The sequence below is a fragment of the Silurus aristotelis genome (assembly GCF_946808225.1).
Source record: "Silurus aristotelis genome assembly, chromosome: 21".
NCBI classification, from domain to species: Eukaryota; Metazoa; Chordata; class Actinopteri; order Siluriformes; family Siluridae; genus Silurus; species Silurus aristotelis.
In genome coordinates, this window is record NC_139594.1 from 13,896,858 (window position 1) to 13,919,172 (window position 22,315).

General features: G+C 40.2%; 1 protein-coding gene across 1 annotated transcript; it reads left to right on the forward strand.

The window, feature by feature from the left end:
• The first annotated feature begins 2,496 nt into the window (after positions 1 to 2,496).
• rnf19b (ring finger protein 19B) lies at positions 2,497 to 21,905 on the forward strand. The gene is made up of 10 exons (XM_083523634.1): positions 2,497 to 2,740; positions 12,529 to 13,820; positions 15,277 to 15,476; positions 16,343 to 16,487; positions 16,598 to 16,760; positions 17,799 to 17,913; positions 18,517 to 18,657; positions 18,775 to 18,964; positions 19,059 to 19,193; positions 19,798 to 21,905. The coding sequence occupies exons 2-10, from the start codon at positions 13,150 to 13,152 to the stop codon at positions 20,195 to 20,197; spliced, it is 2,160 nt and encodes a 719-aa protein (XP_083379760.1). The 5' UTR covers positions 2,497 to 2,740; positions 12,529 to 13,149; the 3' UTR covers positions 20,198 to 21,905.
• Positions 21,906 to 22,315: the final 410 nt, after the last annotated feature.

Genomic DNA, 22,315 nt, shown 5'->3' on the forward strand with positions numbered 1-22,315 from the left:
CCCAGCTGCACAGTGTGGCCTCTAAGAGGCAGGTGGGGACGAAGCAGGCAGGAACAGTGGTCACTGAAACCTCAGGAGCATGTTTAACTCAACTGAGAGAGAGAGAGAATGATATGGATTACTATTAAGGACACTGTGCATTTGGGGACTCCGGCAAGACTCGCTACAGCAGCATAACTAAAATGTAGAGCCAGAAGGTAACACAGACATGACGGATCTCTGGGATAAGAGACGACCCACCACACCACTGTCAACAAACTTAAGTGGACATGAGAGTAAGGGGACGACAACATACAAATATCACAGTTCACCAAACAACCTATATCCATGATCCCTCCAGATCTGCTCCTTTACCTAAGAAAAACCTACCGATAAAAGGCTGGATTAAATATGTTTTTAGTCTCGATTTAAACACTGAGACTGTGTCTGAGTCCCGAACACTGATTGGAAGGCTGTTCTATAACTGTGGTGTTTTCTAAGAGAAAGATCTGCCCCCTGCTGTAGTCTTCATTATTTGAGGTACCAACAAATAGCCTGCACCTTTTGATCTACGTAGGCGTGGGGTACAGAATGGTACAGAAGTTTACTCAGATACTGCGGCATGAGACCGTTAAATGCTTTATACATCAGTAGAAGTATTTTATAATCAATGTGAGATTTAATTGAAGGCCAATGTAGACTAATTAAAACAGGGGTGATGTGGTCATATTTTCTAAATTTAGTAAGGACTCTTATTAATATCATGAACAGCAGCTAACGCTAATTCCTCTCCACTGCTTCTTTTTCTCTCCCCATCCCGAGGCATCCTGAGGTTGCGCCAGCCCCAGTCACGTCCCACCTTGTGAAAATTGTGGACCTTTGAAGAAGTAGACCCTGCAAACATCTCAAACCATCTAGAGACGTACCAGCGCCAGCTGGATTCCACTTCATGTAGAGTTTGAACATTGGACCTCTTTTAGTGTTTAAAGGCTCTGGCATGGAGAAGCTGGTGTTGGATCTATAATGATATTAAATTACTGTATAAGACTGTAGAAAGGACATTACTTGTAATTTTACATTCCTGTGCTCATGTTAGTTTTCACTCTCTGGTGTTTTGTATTGTTTAAAGACTGTAATCACACTTTTGATATCACCCAAATGAGGATGGTTCCCCTTTTGAGTCTGATTCCTCTCACGGTTTCTTTCTCATAAAATCTAAGGGAGTTTTTCCTTGCCACAGTTGCTCCAGGCTGCTCATCAGGGATAGCTTAGTGAAAAACTGTTTTTCAGTCTAATAAGTTCAAATGTAAGATTTTTGGTTCTAAGTGTTGTGTCTTTGTTAGATGTAAAGAATGTGAACGGGAGGTTCCTGAATGTGTGGTTTCCACTGTAAAGCATAGAATAGGAGGGGGTGTAATGGTGTGGGGATGTTTTGCTGTTGACACTGTTGTTGATTGTCAAATTCTAAATCCAGTTGAGATAGTTTGGGATGAGTTGTACCGGAGAGTGCAGGAAATGCAGTCAACAAGGACATAACACCTGAGGGAACGCCTCAAGATGACTACCAGGTGATTTTCTCATGATACTGAATGAGAGAATGCCAAGAATGTTTTGTTCACTGCATCATTCCATACACGGTCTTTCATAGTGTGGCTGTCCATTATTAATGTACAATGTAAAAAACAAAACAATAATAATAATAAAACACTGAAGAAGAATGTGTGTCGAAACTTTCGACTGTGTACTGTGTGTGTGTGTGTATATATATATATATATATATATATATATATATATATATATATATATATATATATATATATATATATATATATATATATATACCCACTATATACCGTACAGGCATAAGATTCTGACATTATACTACTATGAGAAATTAAGTCTCTTCAAAGTTGATGTGTTAGAAGCAGGAAGAATGGGCAAGCATGAAGATGTGAGCGAGTTCGACAAGGGCCAATTGTGACGTTTAGACGACTGGGTCAGAGCATCTCCAAAACTGGAGCTCTTGTGGGATGTCTTCAGTTTTCAGTATCTATCAAAAGGAGCGGAGCAAAGGCAGGTCCGATCCAACACATGAGGTTCTCTAGCTCAGATTACTAAAGAAGTTAATGATGTTGATGCTCGACGGTCAAAACTGTCCACTGGTCACAAGACCATGTGTGGTTTACTGGTTTCCTCCAACAGCAGGCTGCCCAGTGTGTTATTCCTTACATACACTATTAATAGAATAAAAATAGAGTCCTGATCCAGTGTGTGTACTTTTTTTCTTTCTAAGGGGAAACTTTTGTGCTGAAATGAGTAAATCCGTCGGTTCTTTCATTATCACGCGTCTTGGATTTTTACATGGAAATGGTGGCGATGTCGTAAACGCAGAACTGCCCGTTAGATTTCTGTTTCGGCCTGAGTGTTCAAAGCGTTTCCGGTATCTTTGAATCTGACCAATCGCGTGTTAGGCTGGGAGGGGTGATGTCACTGGGCGGGGTTTCCAGCAGCAGGGGCTTTCCTCGATGACGTCAGTGGAAAAGAGAAACGGGTTGCGGGTTTCGTCTGCGTCGCTGAGTGTATGGTGTAGATACAAGAGCGTCAGGGGCCAGATCACGGAACCATACTGCTCCTCCTTTCCGTGTGGTAACGTCTGGGCTGAAGACAAGGCTTTCTACAGGAAAGAGTTAGTAGAATAAGCAGCGTACACGGCAGCTGTCGGTGTAACGCCCTGTTCCCATCAGCACTGATCCGGTTTAAGGTACGTGCCTTTGTGATCGCTGTGTACCACATATGGTTTAGGGCTTCATAATATCATCACCATAGACATTTTTACATTTACATACTGTCTCTACAAGCACAACTGAACCGGTGTATTCTCTTAATTAGGGTAAATCACCCCAGACAGGTAGGATTATTATGTATTTATGTTATTATACCCCCTAACTACTTCATCCTAACCTAATTTTTTACATCCATTCCAACAACAGGTTGATCATCATCATCTGATAATTATAAAAAAAATAAAAAAAAAAGGGCTTGGTATTAAAATGAAGATATATTATTGAGGTCTCATGTGTAGATCTGCTTAGGGTCCTACACACTTCACATATAAGCAAGCGGATTCTTTAAACCCCTTCCTTCATGTTCACACTCCCTTTACAATCCGGTTTTATTTCGAATGTAATTCTAGGCCTGTAGCTGTTTTTCCTGCTTGTGGAGTTGTTACTGCACCTTCCTACCACTGAGAATGAAACACAGCTTGGCTTGGGTCCCAAGTCGGTTGTTCTACTAGATTATGACATACTGACATATCCAGCTGCTGAGCATGCAGTGGCAGATCACCAAAATCCACTTTCTGTTTCCTTGAAATCCGTTGTGTTCTTGTTTTCACGTACTGAAAATGGAGTTTGTTTGATCACATTTATTCCATACAGACACGGAGTAGATCTGAGTAGATACCAGCTTCACAATCACATCCTAAACTTGGCAAACATGGCAGAGAGTCCCTAGCTGAAGATGATTTAATGTCTAAATTAAGCTGTAGATGTTTGAGATCTTCCTTATCGTCCTGACTGTTTGGTTTATTCGTTAAGTCATCGTCACTACTCGTTATGTCTTGGTGAGTATTAGAGTGGATCCAGATCCTATCCCAGGATCCCTCGGTGCAGGGCATGAATACACCCGGAATGGGGTGCGAGACTATTGCACATACACACAAACAAATATTCACACCTTAGTTCACACTTATTGGCAAATTAGAATGTTTTATAAGGCAGGAAGAAGCGGGTAGGTGGGAAGAATACAAAAACAAAATGGCAAAATACTTTATTGGTTCTAACAATTAATCATCAGTAAGAAAATGAGCAAGAATTGAACAAATGCACTACTGGGACTGTCCTGTGAACTGATTTTTTGGGGAAAATCTTATAGTTATATAGCCTTCTTGTACACAAAGATAAAATCATGATAGTGATTATAATGTTTCGTGTAAAGTTTAACACGTCTGGGTTCATAAGTATTGAAACGACTCATCAGTGTTGAACAGAATAGCATTGACTCTTCTTTTAGCAAAAAGCTGCCGAGAATTTTTACCACAAGGCATTTAAAAAGTAATCGAAAAGGACTGCTATATCATATTCAATTACATTTTTAATTTGTTTAATTCTTGGCTAATTGCCAACAAATAGTTTGTGGTAAGATAATATTTTGCCATTTTTTCATCTATTTATAATATGATTATATTTGTTTATTAGGAGTTTTTTGTGGTGTCCTTAAATGTAATTGCATCACACCCAGAGTGTATCCCTGGTGTTCCCATCATCCACTACCATGTTTTTTCCCCCTTTAGTTTAGAGTTTCATTAACATTCAGGTACGGATTAAAAGAGTGTGAATAAGTGACACTTTAGACTGGACAGAAGTCAGTCCTAATATAGGCAATTGTTTATGTCATGAAAGTAAACAGTATATCACGTCGTGGCCTGATGATAAAGAACAGGACACTTGCGAATCATATCTGGGATTATTTTGCTTCTTGCTGCACAGTTGAATGTTGGGATTAGTGATCTGTGTCTGCAGGTCTTCACTTTCGCTTACAGATGAACATGGGAAGTCTAGCAGAGAAGTCAGAACAATAAAACACAATGCTTTGTGTTCACCAAATGTTAGGAAGTTTTTCCTATCCGGCTCAAAGGACTAAATGTTAGGAAGTTCCTCTCCTTTCCACTTTATCTTCAGGGGTTTTAAGGGATTGCAGGATTTGCCACTCTGATTCTGCTTGAAGTAAATATGGTGGGCCTTGACTCCACACCTGTTAGGAGTACAATGAGGGAAGTGTTTTTCCCACTTGACTCCAAACACTTTTCCAGTGACAATATTGCTACAGGGGCTTTTTATTGGTTATATATTTTTTCCCCAGTTGTACTTTATGTAAATGTAAAATGTAAAATAACCCTGGTGTCAGTGTGCTGAGTCTGGCATATCATGGCCACAGAAGTCCTCGTGATCAGTATAACACAAGGACACAGAGCTGTATTAAGTCTGTTTGTTCAGAAAGCTGTAGATTGAGGTTATAGACATGAGATGTTGCTTGACCTTTTACCCATTTTTTTTTTTCATTTCCTCTCAGGTGACTCCAACACGAGAGCACTAACTTTTATATCATATCTCGAGAACTCCGAGTTTATATACAGTTTTATATATAGTTTATATCCTCTTAAATAGTAAAGTAAAGCAGCTTACAGTAGGTTGTGGCTGAAATGCAGTTTTTTTGTCATGACTACATACTATTGTAAATTCCCTGATTCTAAAATACCGTCTGACGCATTTAGTCATTGCAGAACTCAATGATATGTACACTATTGATGTATTTCTGTATCTCAGCACGTAGCCGACTCCTCTAAGGTTATTTAAACTGCTATTTAAAACGAAACCGCTCATTTATTTGTTATGTGATGTATAACTCAATATATCTTGCAGATCACATGGTTCAGACGTTGTCAAACTACTTTTGCTGAGGGGTGGATGTTGAGTGGGCAAATGATCTGAATACCGACCGATTTCTTTACACTTCTTTACACAAAATGTTGATGTAAGGGGAAAAAGATTCTAGCGAAAAGTTTTACTCATCAACAAAAAGGGAACATTGAATAGAGAAATAGGAGTTTTAGTTTTGTTTTCGTATTAAACTTAACTCTTTATATTATTATTGCCTATTTTACCAATCTTGGTATTTATTATAAGTGGTAGAGTCGCATTATTATTACATTTACCTCATTTGGCAGAAGCCCTTTGTCAAATCGACTTGCAATTATTTCATAACATACTGATTATGGCACTAAACTTGGACTCATAACCTTTCGATCCCGAAGCCCAACACTTTAACCACTGAGCTCCTACTTCCTCCTATTAATATTATCCTTATTATTTTTATACTTTGTGTTCTGCATGACGGTCATATCATTTTATTTAATAAATAAAATACCCTGCTGTGTATTTAAAAAATGCTTCGTTCGTTTAACTTCTATTATGTATTTGGCTATTGTTTAACGAAGCAGGTTTATACAAATCCTGAGGTAGACTTAGTTCCTTGATGAGCAAGTTTGAGGTAACAATGGAAAGGAAAAACTCCCTGAGAAAACACGAGGAAGAACTTTACACAGGCAGCCGGCATGAATACGGCAACCCAGTGAATGGTGTGGTAATAAATCTTTATAAAAGTGGTTGATTGTTGCTCGGTGTGTATGATCATAGGACAGTGTTCTGGCATGATTACAGCAACAATACTTGGGAAGTAAGAAGGTGAAGTACAACAACACTGAATGAACACTTGAACAAATTAATCATTTAGCTCATGTACACAAAGCCAAGCCTCTAAAATCCACAGGAGTTCAGTCAAAGAGTTTGATTGTTGCATAACTTTTGGGTGACATGTTTGGCTGTTTATCATGGAAATAAAAGTACATTTTGCAGATTTCTACCAAAAACTCCATCTTGGAATATGACTAAAGATGTTTATTCTAGTTGTATTATGTTTCTTTCTGTTTTTTTTGTTGTTTGTCTTCCCATTAGAGTAAACGTATCTGGCTGTTTACTGGATTGTGTCATGTTTTCCTTTCTGGACAGATTAAGATGGGGGTGGGGTGAAGGACTGTTGGGGTGTTGTGTCTATAAAAAGACTGACAGCAGGGTCATGTAAAAACAGACAAAGCAGCCTGACCTGGCTTTGTCTCAGTTTATTATGGGCTCAGGTTCCAAAGTCCAAAATATACACGTGCTGCTTCCACTGTTTAAGCGAGTCTTCTTTAGAATCGTGTTCTGTGTGTTTTCCAGGTTATTATAGGACTAGGAGATAATAATAATAAAAAAAAAGGCTAATAAAGCTCGAGTGCTGGGTTGGACGCTTCTGCATTTGCGTGAAATTCAAGAGTACAGCTTGTACCCTGCTCTTTTTTTGATTCCTATTAATAAGTGGCTGGTTGGGATTTTTTTTGTAATGAAGGCCACGTTATCAGGCTCAGTGTGTAAGTGAGCAGTGGTCTCGTACTTCTCGAAGAAGTTCCGTTTCTCGAATTGTACTGCAGGTCGGTTTGGTGGTTTTGTTTAAACGAAATGTGAAAAAGATCGACTGTGCATGCACACTCATGCACACACACACATGCATGCACATTGACACAGTCACTTAGTCTCCCTTTAGCACACAGATCTGATCAAATTATTTCATCAGGCCGTCTGTTGCTGATGCTTCCAGTTTCATTTAGGCTTCAGAGATAAACCTGATTTTGTCCAGCTAATCTGAAGTGTAATACACCATCATCCCCTGGACTTTATGCCACACAGCACACAGCGTGTGTGTGTGTGTGTGTGTGTGTGTGCAATACTTAGCTCAAGTTTTCCATGGGCATACTTATAATTGTTTAAACAAACGCTCTCAGTGGAATGCATTTATATATTGGAGGGAGTGAGACACTAATCCAGTCCTAACAAGTATTTTCTTGTATTTGTAATCATGAAGGAGGTTCTGAGAGCAGGTCCAAACGTGTGTGTGCGCGTGTGTGCGCGTGCGTGCGTGCGTGTGCGTGCGTGTGCGTGTGTGTGCGCGTGTGTGTGCGCGCGTGTGTGTGTGTGTATGTAAAAGGTACTAAGCACACGTACCTACTTAGCTGCAAATGTGACTCGAGGTATTATGCAACAGAGCTGATTCAAAGGCTCACCTCACACAAAGCTGATCATGTAACCTGTGTGTGCCTGGGTGTGCGTGCGTGTGGCTGCGTGTGTGGGGCTGAAAGAGACGGAAAGGTCCTGAGACAGAGCCCTGTTAGTGAGCTGCTGATGGATAGCGTGGCACTGCGGCAGGGTCCGAGCTGATGAGGCTAAAATGCTGAGACGCTCTTTTAGTGTCGACACGGAACTGGAACTGCTGAGATTTGAAGAACGAGGCAGTTTTGCTCACTCTTAGCTTCCAAAAGAGCGATGGAGGTTGGTTTACGATAGAGGACGCAGACGTAAAAGTGTGTGGATATTTGCATCGTCACGAGAGTGTCTGTGATGTCGAAAGATGGCAGCTTGGGATTTATTGCTGAGGGCAAAGTGTTCAAAATAAACTCAGGCTAAGAAATGGATGAGGAAACTGGACATTTTCCTTCATATGATCATTTCATAATGCAAAAATGTTTGTATATTTAGCTGCTTTTTTCCTTCCTATTGTATTGTTCTTCTCTTTTTCCATTTTTTAGTTCTCCCTTGTATTCTTTTCCTGTTGCTGTCAAACTTATTGTTTTGCCAATAAAATAATAAAACAATAATACAATATAAAACTTTAGATATTGGTAGCAAAGCGATTATTATACTTCTAGAAGAAACAGGAGGTGAGAATAAGGGGACTGGAGTCACTAGAGAGAAGTAGAGATACTGCATTCTGGTGTCTGGTTTCAGGTCTAGGATGGTTGAAGACCCAGAAACCTCCATCACCAGACTCTTTCATTTCTCTGGAACTAATGCATATTCAAAACGATGACACGTTATCTATATGTTTGTGTGGGGATGCATATAATTCAGTGTGTAATGTGTTCTTAACATTGGGTTGCATTTTATTAGCTTCCTGTTGCTCATCAGTGCAGTGGGAGTTTTACAACCTGATTGGTTCAAGCTGCTTTTTTTCTCGTTTCTTTAGAACTTCATAATGAGTGTATTGCTAAACTTAGCTGCTGTCAAACTGATATGAAAAACCCGGGTTATCTGAACCACTGGTGCCAAAAAAGCTGTGAAAGTAGCCAGCATTTAGTCCCAGTATCTCTCTTTTGTGAATGTGATATAAATTCTTCTTTTCTAGCATGCCTGCCACCAACCTTTTTATTTGTTTGAAGATCTTTTGGACGGTCTCAGTTAGTTTTAATGCTTGTCAGATTGCTTGTCAAATCTTTGTCTATTGTCCATGACATATATCTTGTTAAGATGTCATTGTGGCTTCTTCTTATCTAGTTTGGAGACACACAGGGTCAAAATTCTCATTTGTTTTATTCTAGCTTTCTGTTGATGTTGCCTTGTGTTTTTAGCTTTGATATATACACAGTGGATTATTGCTTTAATAAACAGTAATCCACTAGAAGAAAATGCATGTGGTTTGAAAAAATAAAGAAAAAAGGAACAGCACAACAATAAGCAGATGACTGTGAGGATCGTATTACTGGCAAGTAGAAAAGTCAATGGGGGAAAAAAAGTCTAGATAAGCAGCCAACATATCTGAAAGTAAACAGCAGTGGCAAACATTTTATAATTAGTTCATGGCTACAAATAATATTCATGGCTTTGAAGATTGTTGCCAGTTTTGTCAAGCATCACACACTCTGAGCAAATAGGACACTTATTTTGTGACTTTGAACAAAATAATTCTATTTTTTATATTAAAGTTTTCCATCCAGTTCCCATTAAACATTCATTTACATTCAATGCAACTTACAATTGCCTTATTTATATGGCTGAGCAGTTGAGGGGTAGGGGCCTTGCTCAAGGGCCCAGCAGGGGTCTTTCAATCAGAAACCCAACATCTTAACCATGGAGCTACCACTTTCCCACGTTTGAAGTTTTTTACAGGTCCATCCACAATGTTTGAAATATCTTGTCACTTAAAACTAGGCTGAGACTCATTTCCTTTCAAATTTCAGTTCACGAGAAAGGAGTGGCTGATTCGGCCTGACGGATAAGGGTTTGAACGCAGGAGGTTGATTTGCATGTTGTCTGCATGTACGTCTGCAGCAGATTGAATCTCCAGCCAATGACCCATATCATCCCAAAACTTGATAATTGGACACAGAGATGGGTGGGGGGGGGTTTAAACCACTAAAAACCTTGACCTTTTTCTGGCTCAAGGTGTCTCTGTAGTATATTATTGTAAATATTAGCTGCAGCTTGTGTTCTTCAATTGCGCTTTCTTTGAATTGTTACGGTAGAATGAAGCCATTGTTGCCGCTTTGTGGTCGACCAAACGTTAATGGCCTACAAACGTCAGTTCTGTTGTGTTGAAAGGTGACAAATTTTTCTAGCAAACTCTTACTTGTCCACCCACACGCTCAACATGCACCAAACCTCTGACAGATGGTTATTATTTGTAATCAAGTGCATTAAAAGAGCCTTGCTGCTTCCTCTGAAGAGAGAGTTAAGTGGAAAGGGAGGTCATGGTCCCTAGTGCATCACTAGCACATTGTGTGTGTGTGTGTGTGTGTGTGTGCGTGTGTGTGTAAATGACCTAGGTCAGGGTTAGTTGTGTGTGTTATATTAAACTAAATAATTATTAATAGGTTCTGGGGCACAGGTCATCGTGTATAATTGCCAGTACGGGTCAAGATTTTCATTCACAATAATTCCTGTTGCCATTAACACTAAATTGGGTCACACTGACTCCGGTCATAACTCTCCTTTTCCTCTGAGATTACAGGCATCAGGAACCAGTATTGTATTCTTTTTTTGTCTTTATCTCGTACTCATCTGTCGATTAGTTTTATACCTGGTGGAAATAAAGAGTCTTAATGTGTGTCCGGTGCATGTCCTTACACGTTGGGCTTTGATCAAGGCGAGAGATAGGAGTTTAGATTAAAGCTCTAAATATGGTGTTCCTTCTTTTCCTCCTCCTCCTCCTGCTCCCTTTACTACTTCTGTTCCCGTAAAACTAATTTGCACTGTGAGGGCAGCTGGCCAGGGGTTAACAGAGGAAATCTGAACATTAAACATTCCTTGTGTGTCTTTGTTTGTTTCTCTGTGTCTCTGTTTGTGTGTCTCTCTGTTTGTATGTCTTTATTTATGTGTTTGTGTATGTCTGTCTCTGTGTGTGTCTCTCTGTGTCTCTGTTTGTGGGTCTCTCTGTTTGTATGTCTTTATTTATGTGTTTGTGTATGTCTGTGTGTCTGCATGTCCGTGTGTGTATCTCTCTGTTTTTGTGTCTCTTTCTGTGTCTCTTTGTTTGTGTGTCTCTCTGTGTGTCTCAGTTTGTTTGTCTCTTTGTGTGTCTCTGTTTGTGTGTGTCTCTCTGTTTGTGTGTCTCTCTATGTGCCCCTTTGTGTTTCTCTGTTTGCGTGTCTCTCTGCGTTTTTCTCTGTTTGCGTGTCTCTCTGTGTGTCTCAATTTGTTTGTGTCTCTGTTTGTGTGTCTCTCTGTGTGTCTCCCTGTGTGTCTCTGTTTGTGTCTCTCTGTGTGTCTCTGTGTGCGTGTCTCTGTCTCTCTGTGCATCTTTCTGTGCATCTGTGTGTTTCTGTGCATGTGTGTCTCTGTTCTTGTGTGTATGTCTGCGTGTCCTTTAGTTTGCCCCTGTTTGCACCTGCGTATGTGTATGTCCGTGTGTGTGCCTGTGTGTGTACGTAGATGGTAGATTTGGGTCCTGTATTTCACACAAAGAAAAAAATCTGGTCACCCTATAATACATTCTGCATACACAGAAAAATATCATCCATATATTCGTGTGTGTTTGTGTGTGCATATATAAGTGGCACAGTCACTGCGAGGGTCCGTGTTTGTGGAGCTGGTAGTGAGGATCGTCATGGCAACCACCCTCGTAGCTCAGTGTGAAGTGGAGGGAGGGAGGGAGGGAGAGAGAGAGAGAGAGAGAGAGAGAGAGAGAGAGAGAGAGAGAGAGAGAGAGAGAGAGAGAGAGAGAGAAAGAGAGAGAGAGAGAGAGAGAGAGAGAGAGAGAGAGAGCGCAAAAGCACTGAAGAGTGTGTGCTTGTGCATTTAAGCAAAAACCAGAAGGTGTCAGTGAGAGTGAGATAAGGAAAAGAACAGAGAGACAAATGAATAAAGGAGTGAACGGAAAGATTTCATTTGGACAAATAAATCATGCAGTGGTGTGTGTGTCTCATGTGTGTGTTTATTGAGGGGGGGGGGTGGAGGGGTAGTGTGGGCACTTGAGCTGGTTGGTGAAATGGCATTATCACATCACATTGCTGTTTTCTCTCTAACAAGCTCTGTGTATTTTTTTCCTCCACTCTTCTTGGAAGATGTTCCACTAGATTTTGGAGTGTATTAGTGGAGATTTGTGCTTATTCAGCCACAAGGGTGTTAGTAAAGTCAGGTACTGATGTAGATGAGGTAAGGAGACCTGGGGTTCAAAGCATATCTTAATGGTGATGGCTTTGTGCACAGGGGGAATGTCATGCTGGAACAATGTTCAAGTGAAGGGAAAATATAATTAGAGGTGTAAACATGTACATAAATAGATGTCAAATGTTTGTTAGTTAAATAAATAGACGCTTGTTACAGTTTAGCATGTTTTTTTTTTTTAAGAGTATGTATATGTTACTGTTTGCTGGTGTATTTATGAATACATGACTCAGTTCCCGTGTCAGTATCGCTCGTCATTAACACAGTCCCATTAATGGTGCTTTGTTTCCTACCGAGAGGGAAGAGTTAACAGCGAAATCGAAACAGGCAGTCTGATAAAAGAGGTGTGTGTGTGTGTGTGTGTGTGTGTGTGGAGGAGGGGGTACAGAGCATGTTTCTTTTTGCAGGCACACAGCTCTTCATGCTAACATGCTGTGCTATTTCTCTTCCTTACATTCAGGCTGATTGAGAAAGCAGAAGCGGACGAGCAGCTCAGAGAGCCGTGCGATTCAGCCAGAGCATCAGAGGACATTAAGCTGAGGACGTGTCTGAGCCGGAGGACATACTGTGTATTTTATATTTTAAATTGTTTTAGAAGCTGACATCTACCTTTTAAAAAAATATACAAAAAGAACCTAAAAGAAAAGCCCTAATTTCACTACAACTGAGTCTGTAGTATTGGAAATGATGCATGTTTACTTGATTGTTTGCTAATCAGCCTGCTTAAGTGTTAAAACAATCCCACGGGGCATCAAGGGTTTTTCTTCTTCTTTTTCTTTTTTTTTTAGTTTCTTTTTCCATTGTGTCACCCTTGTTCACTGAGGGTAATTTCTGTTTCTATTGTTTCATGAGAAGTAAAGAACAAAGGTGTGACTGTATGACGGGAATCTTTTAATAGTGCTGGTAACTGGATATCTGAAAATCTGATTCGGGACAGTACAACTTTTTTTTTTTGCCATCTGAATTCCTTATCCATTGTCAATAAGAAGCCTGATACAATAGACTGTGCTTATTAAGTCAGTAGAACTTACCTTATCAGGAGTGAATCCCAATCAAAAGAAAATCAGACCGTTCCTGGGAAATGGGATCAGAAAAAGACTCAGAATCCCCCCATTCGTCTGTCAGTGGCGTTCCTAATCCTAAATGTCGTGGTCCGGGAAAGAAGCAGGGCAGGATCTCTTTCTCCAGCTTCTTTCACAGCAAACGTGGTTCCAGAAGGAGCAAAGCTACTTCGGGAACACCTTTAGCCCAGCAGCACACCCAGCAGCAGCACACCCAGCAGCTGCACACCCAGCAGCTGCACACCCAGCAGCACACCCAGCAGCACACCCAGCAGCTGTACACCCAGCAGCAACAGCAGCTCATTCAGCCTCCAACTCCTATTGCTGCCTCCCCGGACCCTCTGACTGCCGAGCCGGCTGAGCCTTTATCCTCCAGCCAGGACTCTCTGGGAGGACAGGAGCTCCACGAGTGCCCACTATGTCTGGTGCGCCAGCCACAGGATCAGCTAGCAGAGCTTCAGGGCTGCAGTCATCGCTCTTGCCTTTGCTGCCTGCGCCAGTACCTGCGCATCGAGATCACAGAGAGCCGAGTGCAGCTCAGCTGTCCAGAGTGTGCGGAGAGGTTGGTGCCCAGGCAGGTGGCACTCATCCTGGACGACGCTGCTCTGCTGGAGAAGTATGAGGAGTTTCTGCTAAGGCGCTGCCTCGCCTCAGACCCCGACTGCCGCTGGTGTCCGGCTCCAGACTGCGGGTAAGAGACAAAGTTCTAATAAACACTTGGTAAAACCTCGTGTTCTGACCCAATCAGATATACAAGTAGGTAGTTATAGAAGTAAATATATATAAAGCTGGATTAGACATTTTATGTCAAATGGAAGAGTAAGAGTGTAAGTGAGCATAACAGGATCAAATGATAACATCTCATTGATGATGAATGATGATCTCATTGATTCTGGTCAGCTTTTCTTCACCATTAGCAGTTGAGGATTTTAGGATTTGATCACTGTATTGAAACTTTTGAAGCCTGATTTGTTTGCTAAATGTTGTCATGGTGAGTTTTCCTGCTTCTTTGGCTTTTCTATAAAGTGTAGGAGGTGATTGAAAGGTCATAGAGAGAGCAGAAGATGCCAAGACCTGTGTGGGAAGCCCATTTAGAAGATGTGTCATTTGGAGAGTATATGTTTACTGTGCATGACATTGTGGCATTTAAGGGATTTGTCAATCTCAGTAGTGGGCTGGTGACCTACATATCAGGGACATGCCTGTGTCTGTCTTTTGAGTCAGCAACACTCCTTTCCTAACCTACAGATGGGAGTCTTCACACAAGGGACTTTTTTTTGTTGTTGGTTTTTTTTTTATGTCGAAGGAAAAAAAAAAGAATTTCAGTAGTAATGCTTAGTTTCCACGCTGCTTGTAAGGTTACTCGGGGTCAAACTCTCAAACTGTAGCCTGTGTATGATTTTCATCTCGAAGCATTATTTTCAAAAGCGAAGCTTTTCTTCCCATTTTACCATCAGTTGCCATAGAGACTGCGATGCATTTCGGAGCCAGCGTTGCTGGGGTAACAGAGGATGGGATTTAATTAAAGCGGTCATTACCTTCGTACTGGTCCATGTGTGTGTTCTGTAACGTGGGTTTCTATGAACTATAAAGTGAAGTCTTTCGTTTCGGCTGATCGAAGTAGTAAATACATGTTGAGTTTGGAGTTTGGAGATTTGACACTATTGAGAAAGCAGGAACTCTGTTCTAGATTGTAACTGTTCTGGACTTGATCAGACTGGTTTGTTTATATGCAGGCTTTCCATGGAATAAGTTTGAAGGGGAAAAAACTTCCTTACTGGCAAAATCTCATGGTTTAAGCGACACGTAACGACTTGTAGGCAGAGAGTGTTGTTTATCAAGTTTGTTTATTGTAAGATGTTATTAGATACAACAGTGTGGCCTTTTGGATTTCTTTCAATCTTTCGTTTTCTTAGAAGATAAGTCAATCGCAAATTTTACCCACAACACACTCTAAGGCTCAGCTTCCTCTCTTTCATCTTTTATCCTCATTTTTTCACTTTTTTTACATTTCTAAATTGTGTCCATACCAGCTGCATTTTATTATCATTTATTCTTTTTTTTTCTTTTTTTTTAAAACCCTGTGTGCAGCATATGATCATCTTCTGATTATGTAGAAACATGACCTGCTCTCGTCTCTGTGCCAGGTTTGCCGTCATCGCGTCAGGCTGTGCCAGCTGCCCCAGGCTTGTGTGTCGCAGGGAAGGCTGCGGCGCCGAGTTCTGCTACCACTGCAAGCAGGCCTGGCATCCGAACCAGACATGTGACTCAGCTCGACAGCAAAGGGCGCTTTCTCTGAGAACACACAGCAATCACTCACCCAGTTACGGAGCCGATCAAGGGCCCAGTGAGTTCATCTCAACTACTTCATCCTCTCTTCCCAGCGTCTGTGCCTCTGATACATTTCTACTGAACTGTATGAGGTGTAACGCATTGGGATAAATCATATAAAATAATACCAGCTCACAGTGTAACAGAGTGGTCATGTGCTGAAGTGCGTACAGATAGACGATGCGATCTGTTCATCTCCTCAGTATTAAAACGTGCTGTTACTATAGCGACGTATATCGTCAAGTGTGCTACACTAAGGAATATGACTTCTGGTAGTTTTCGTAAAATTAATTTAAACAAGTTAAACCCTTTATTACAATAAACTGGTGATGAAATGTGAACAGTGTGTGTGTGTGTGTGTGTGTGTGTGTGTGTGTGTGTATGTATATATATATATATATATATATATATATATATATATATATATATATATATATATATATATATATATATATATATATATATATATATATATATATATATATATATATATGTGTGTGTGTGTGTGTGTGTGTGTACTGTATGTGTGTGTGTGTGTGTGTGTGTGTGTGTGTGTGTGTGTGTGTGTATATATATGTGTGTATATATCTCCTACTCATGGTGGTGCAACCTTCCAACTGGAGCTTCCATAAAATTTGTTGGGTTGTTTGGGGGCGTTATATAAAACAAAAATATCGTTCATGACTGGTACATCCTTTGTTTTTTACTCTAAAATAGATTTATAATATATTTTTTTCCTATGTGCTGTCATAAATCTGTTAATTACTGTAAAACTCTTCCATCGTCTGACATTTAAGAAAGAGCTTCGTCAGCATATTTGGTTACAGAAGCCTTTTTGTGTCTCTACTTATACTTAACCTTACTCCTTTAATCCCCACTCAGCTGATGACATCAAGCCCTGTCCCCGATGTGGCGCCTACATCATCAAGATGAACGACGGAAGCTGTAATCACATGACCTGCGCTGTGTGTGGCTGCGAGTTCTGCTGGTTGTGTATGAAGGAAATCTCGGACCTGCACTACCTCAGGTATCAGAGCAGTGCTGCTGATAAACTCCTAAAACATTCATAAACATTCATGTATTTTGGCTCTCTGCCTACAGTCGTAACCCATGATGTTTCTTTCCCTACTTTTACAGTCCATCAGGTTGTACTTTCTGGGGGAAAAAACCATGGAGCCGAAAGAAAAAGATCCTGTGGCAGCTTGGCACTCTGATCGGGGCACCGGTTGGCATCACACTAATCGCTGGCATTGCCGTGCCTGCCATGGTCATTGGCATTCCGGTTTACGTAGGAAGGAAGGTAAGGCGCTGTGATCTGCTGAGCTAGTGTCATGCTACTGTATTACTAACTGCCTCTATTGTGGAGTTCTGGGAATTTAGTCACTAATACCAGGGAGTTTATGAGGAACTGCATTTAAATAATAAATGACTTTTTGTCAGCGATATGGCCGAGCACTTCCTTGTGTTCACAGTGCGGTCTGCCTTTAAACATCATCTTTGTAATACTGTTTACTGTGTAATACTAGCGACTGGTAGCCAACATTACAGAAACATTACTAGGGGGTATTTCCTGTTTAAAAAAAAAAAAAAAAGAAGAAAAAATGGCTTACACGGCAGAAATATTTATATAATGGATTATTTCTCAAAAGGCAAAAAGCCTATTTTTAGACATATTTACTCATTTCAGGCATAGAACGGTCCCACTCAATTAGATAATTAGTGCGCTTTCTTCCAGTAGAAGAAGATTGCGATAAGATGTCTACAAATCGAATTCAGAAGCTTATATTTGTTTGTAAGGTTTCATTATTAAAATTGTGAATTGAATTTGCTTACTTTCAAGGCATTTTACTCTCGAAAGATATCTAAGATATATTTAGTATTGTAGTGCATGACCTTTCTGAAACAAGCTTTTCTCAATACTCTTTACATCATTTCCCATAATCTTCAGTTTCTTCTCTAAAAAAAAAAAAAATCACTGGACTTTTTTTCCCCCTTGCCTTCATAATGACCAGCACAATACACACACAAAAAAATCGAGTCTCACTTCTCTGAAATTTCCATATGAGCTTCAGCTGTGAAATGTACCACACCCACCGCACCCTAAACACAAAACTTGAATAAACAGGAATTCACCAAAAGATTTGTACACAATATACACACTACTTATTCTAACCACTCGGCTTCCCGAAAGAGAACTTCCTGAACACCAAATCATTTTCTAATAAATCAGGTGCTGTGTAAAGGAAGTTTTGTCTCTGTGTTTGTGCCAAGGTGAACATTCACATTTTAAATCCCACTTGGCAGCACATTTTCATGCTCTTTTTACTTCCTGTTACAGATATATGCTCATTATGAGGGGAAGAAGAACTCTCAGCACAGGAGAAACCTGGCTATTACTGGTGGCGTGGCCTTGTCAATCATCACAGCCCCGGTTATTGCAGCTGTCAGCGTTGGTAAGTTTTCATGGAAAAGTATGGAAGATGTTAGGAAGCTTACATCAGAGTGCAGAATCAGTCATGATGCAGCACCCCTGGAGCACAAAGGGTTAAGGGCCTAAATACCAGGGCTTAAATCGCCAACCTTTAGATCAGTAACCCAGAGCCTTAACCACTGAGCTTTTACCAATGACTTAGGAATACAGTTTGCCATCAACATTTGTGCATTTATGCGCCCATCAGTAAAGAGTTGATATTGAACAATGATAAAACTATAATAAACTAAAATTCTGTGCCACCTAGATGAGGAGGGCTAGACTTCTGTGTATGGTTCCTCTCAAGGTTTTGTCCTTATAACATCTCATGGAGTTTGTCCTTTTCTAGGGACTAATATATACTGTACATTACAATTTAAATTTTATCTGTGTAAAACTGCTCTGAGACAATGTAAAATAAAATAAAATAAAACAATTAATTAATAAATATACACATATACATATATAACACATATACACACAGTATAGTTTTAAAAAAAAATATTTAGACTCATTCCTAAGAAATATTTCTACATTCTTAACCCCAGTCATGACATGTATAGATGATAAATCTTGTCATACTCAGGTATTGGCGTACCGATAATGCTGGCATATGTGTATGGTGTGGTGCCAATATCTCTGTGTCGTGGTGGAGGATGTGGGGTTAGCAGAGGGAAAGGACGAGGCGTCAGGATCGACTTTGATGAAGACGATGGACCCATTACAGGTAACAGCATTCAGTACTACTATTAATAATAATAATAATAATGTATTGCTTATGTTATTCATAAGTAATGCTTTGAGTTGTGTATTTTAATTATTAAAGCATCTTTTGCTTGTCTAGTTGCTGACGCCTGGCGAGCGCTGAAGTCTCCCAGTCTTGGTGAGAGCAGCCTAGAGGGAGCAGCCAGTGGCCTTAGCACCACCTCGCCTAGTGAAGGCCTGTCTGTGGCCCCCGGGGGTCTCGTCGACACACCCCACTTCAACACACTAGCCGGAGGAGCTCTCGGAGCCCGGACAGGAAAATACAGCAGGTGTGACAGAGTTCAACTAAATTAATTCAAGTGTGTCCATGAAGAGCCTTCATTTAATTTCAGGATAGTTTACAGTATTGCGTTGATGTTTCAGGCTGGAAGTTCAAGGCACTGAGATCGGAAAGGAGAGTGCACACAGAGAGACTGGGAGCTTGGGAGCAGCCAGCGACTGCGCAAGCACTCGAGGCATGGCGGGATCCATTACCTCCTCGTATACGATACCTGATAGGTATGTCTGACTCAACATTGCTCATCTGCCGTGACATTGTCTAGTCATGATTCAAAAATCTGTCGGAGCAAGATCTTGATAAGGGTCCACATTTCTAGTCATATAACATGGAGCAAATGATTCATAAAAGGCTTGCACCATACACAACATTTCTGTGGGAATTTTCTGTATATATCGTATGTACATTTATGCAGAGTTTTTGTATTGTCCTAGGACAAACTGAAGTAGGCCAAAGGGTCTCCTCTGAATGTATTGTAAATATTATTCTGATTAGTATTTGCCTTCATAATTGCCTCCAAACTTGTACACATTCTCTGAACTGTGACAGCTGATTGTGGTAAAAAGCTTAATAGCTTGACAATGGAACTATTAGAGTTGAGCAATATTTCACACACAAGGTCTCACTGATGGCATCATTCCATATTTGTTTCCATTTTTTGGTTCTCACGTGTTCAAACTGGCAACCAAACATGAAAGTAAAAAAAAAAAAAAAGATCATTTGTGTTTTATTGAGACAGTGGAAAATGTTGACGAATTGCGCTCTTAAATATATCATTTCAATAAATTGTAAGACTGAAAAAAGAATTTTTTTGATGTGTTTTAGAGAAGGCACTAACCTAGAGATTCAGGTGGACATTGAAACGAAACCCAGCCATCTGTGTTTAACCAGCGAGGAGGACCTGGCTCCCCGTGCCTGTGCCATGGCCGCTGCTTCAGCAGAGGAGCCTCAGGACTGCAGCTCTCGCCGAGGGAGGGCTTTATCCCGCTCATCTCTGGGGCTGTCGTCAGGCGGATCGCTCAGAGAGGGGCTCGGTGACGTGACGCTGGCTCAGCCTGAGAGCATCCGGAGCGACCTGGAGACGTCCGATACGCAGTCCGACGACATCGCCGAGCTCACGTCGGAAGACTGCGACTCTCCTAACCCTCCTCCTCAGCCCACCTGCCGAGCCCAGAACTCCAGCGATGGCCTGCACTGCCCGGATAACGTTATCCTTTCTGTCTGAAAGCACCAGAGTGCTCGGACTGCTTTTTATTTCCTAGTATGTTTCTCTTTTTGTTGATATAATCAGTAAAACAGGTTACGTGCTGTCTGGGGAATTTGGTGGCGTGGGTCTGCCTGCTGCTCTGTCCATCTCGCCTAAAATAATGACAGGGCTCTACCTCTACGATTCATACTGTTAGTCATCCGTGTACCAAGTGGTGCAAAAAAATGCCTTGGCTATTGAAGCAAAAATAAGTAAGAATTAAAAAAATAAAAATAAATAAAGAATTCCTGTCAGGAGAATTAAATTAATGCCGGACAAGTAATATTGAAAATAGTATCAAGCACACATTTTTTGAGGGTTTATATTATTGACTTTAATGTTTATTTCATATGTACCTTATATATATATTGAGAGAGGGAGAGAAAGATATAGATACAGATATGTTGGGTGTGTATGCTTTTTTTTTTATTTATAACAAAATAAACCTGAAACTATGATTTGCTGAATGCATGTGTACGTATGCATGACCTGCACTTGTATACGAGGATACAAGTATGGTATTTAGTGGTTGCACTGACCAAGTTTGCACAGTGATAGGAGTTTTATGGACCTGTACGTGAGTCTCACCTGCACCCAGAATCAAGTTCAGTGATGTGGAAGAGGCACTGTTATGTAAGGAACAAACACGATTATGGGAAATGGGGGCTGTTACCGACCCAAAGCTTTAATGTTTTCCTATGAAATTAGTTTCTGGAGTGTTGTATTCCTCTTCTACCACAACATTTTGCTAAAAGTTTTGCGACAAAGCTTCGTAGTTACATTTAATGTTATGGAACATCTCGGGGGAACAAATGAGTTTGTTCTGAAGACGTTCCTGTGTTGGAAAACCGAGCTAAAAAAATCTCCAAACTTGCTGTATGAACACTTCATATCAACAGTGAAAGGTTAGTTTGAAATCTGTCCATGAAATACCTGTCATACAAATACTGTAATTTGATACCATATTAAAACACTTTCAGACCAATCCGATTGAAGAATTTAACAGTGCTGTGGTGTAAAGTAGACTAATCACTTCATAAGCAGACCGTTCCACCTTAATCCTCACTCTCTCCATCATACTCTTGGCCCCTTTCCCACTGACAACACTATGTGCTTGTTTTTGTGTGTGTGTGTGTGAGTGCGTGCGTGTGTGTTGTTTGTATTATATTGTATTATATAGCAAAGATTTGAAGCATCAACTGTCAGACAGACCACCTGATGCACTTTGTTTTTGTAATAAAGCCTTGTATTACCATGGACTTCCTGCAATGTGTTTGGACTTGAGCGTTTCTGAATAATAAATTGAATTAAATCATCAGCTTCTTGCACTTTATCCCAGTATTTGTAATTGCCCTGAAAGCTAGACTTCCTTGTACCCATCTGATTCAAATATGACAAACCATTTGATTGTATACTATTTGTTTTATTATTGTGGAATGTAATGGAATATTATACTTTTTTTCTCCATATGCTGCATTTTTGCTTCTTAAGTGTCTTCAATTATAAAATCTGAATCATAAACTATTGACTGTTATTATGTCACAATCGCAAAATCGTACAAAATAGATAAAACCAGCCTTAGAAATATGATCTAATGATGAATCATGCTATATTAAAGTAATCTATTGTTGAACTGAAAGAAAACACTTGAATTTACCAATAAATGCAAACGGATTTATGATAGAAAGTGGTATTAAAAAATAATTTGTTTTGTACAGTTTATGTCATAACGCAGTGCGTATCGCAGCAAAGACGAGACGAAGATGAGAATAAAAATGTGTTTCAACAGCTAGTTTGGTATTTTCTGCTTGCAGTCTAAATGTCAGTCATTTTTTTTTACAGATTTCTTCGATATAAGCGGAGTTAGTTCCAGCTTTATGTCAAATACAATCAGCTGTATTGTCTAGATAAGTCTGCTCTGTTCAGAGTGCAGTGGCCAGGAAACCCAAGCTCAAATTCCCTGAAGAATTCATTCCCCAGATACAGATAGACAACGTGGAAATTAACATGTATTCCAATTTATGTAGTGTAATATTATTAATTATTGTTGTGAACTCAAATTTTTTTTCACACTACCCAAAGACTCCACAATACCAA

Bases quoted from the DNA above. Each gene is read 5' to 3' on its own strand.
- rnf19b (XM_083523634.1), top strand. From the start codon at position 13,150: ATGGGATCAGAAAAAGACTCAGAATCCCCCCATTCGTCTGTCAGTGGC. The intron at 16,488-16,597 runs GTATCAGAGCAG...CTACTTTTACAG, and splicing joins TCGGACCTGCACTACCTCAG to TCCATCAGGTTGTACTTTCT. The intron at 18,965-19,058 runs GTGTGACAGAGT...TTGATGTTTCAG, and splicing joins CGGACAGGAAAATACAGCAG to GCTGGAAGTTCAAGGCACTG.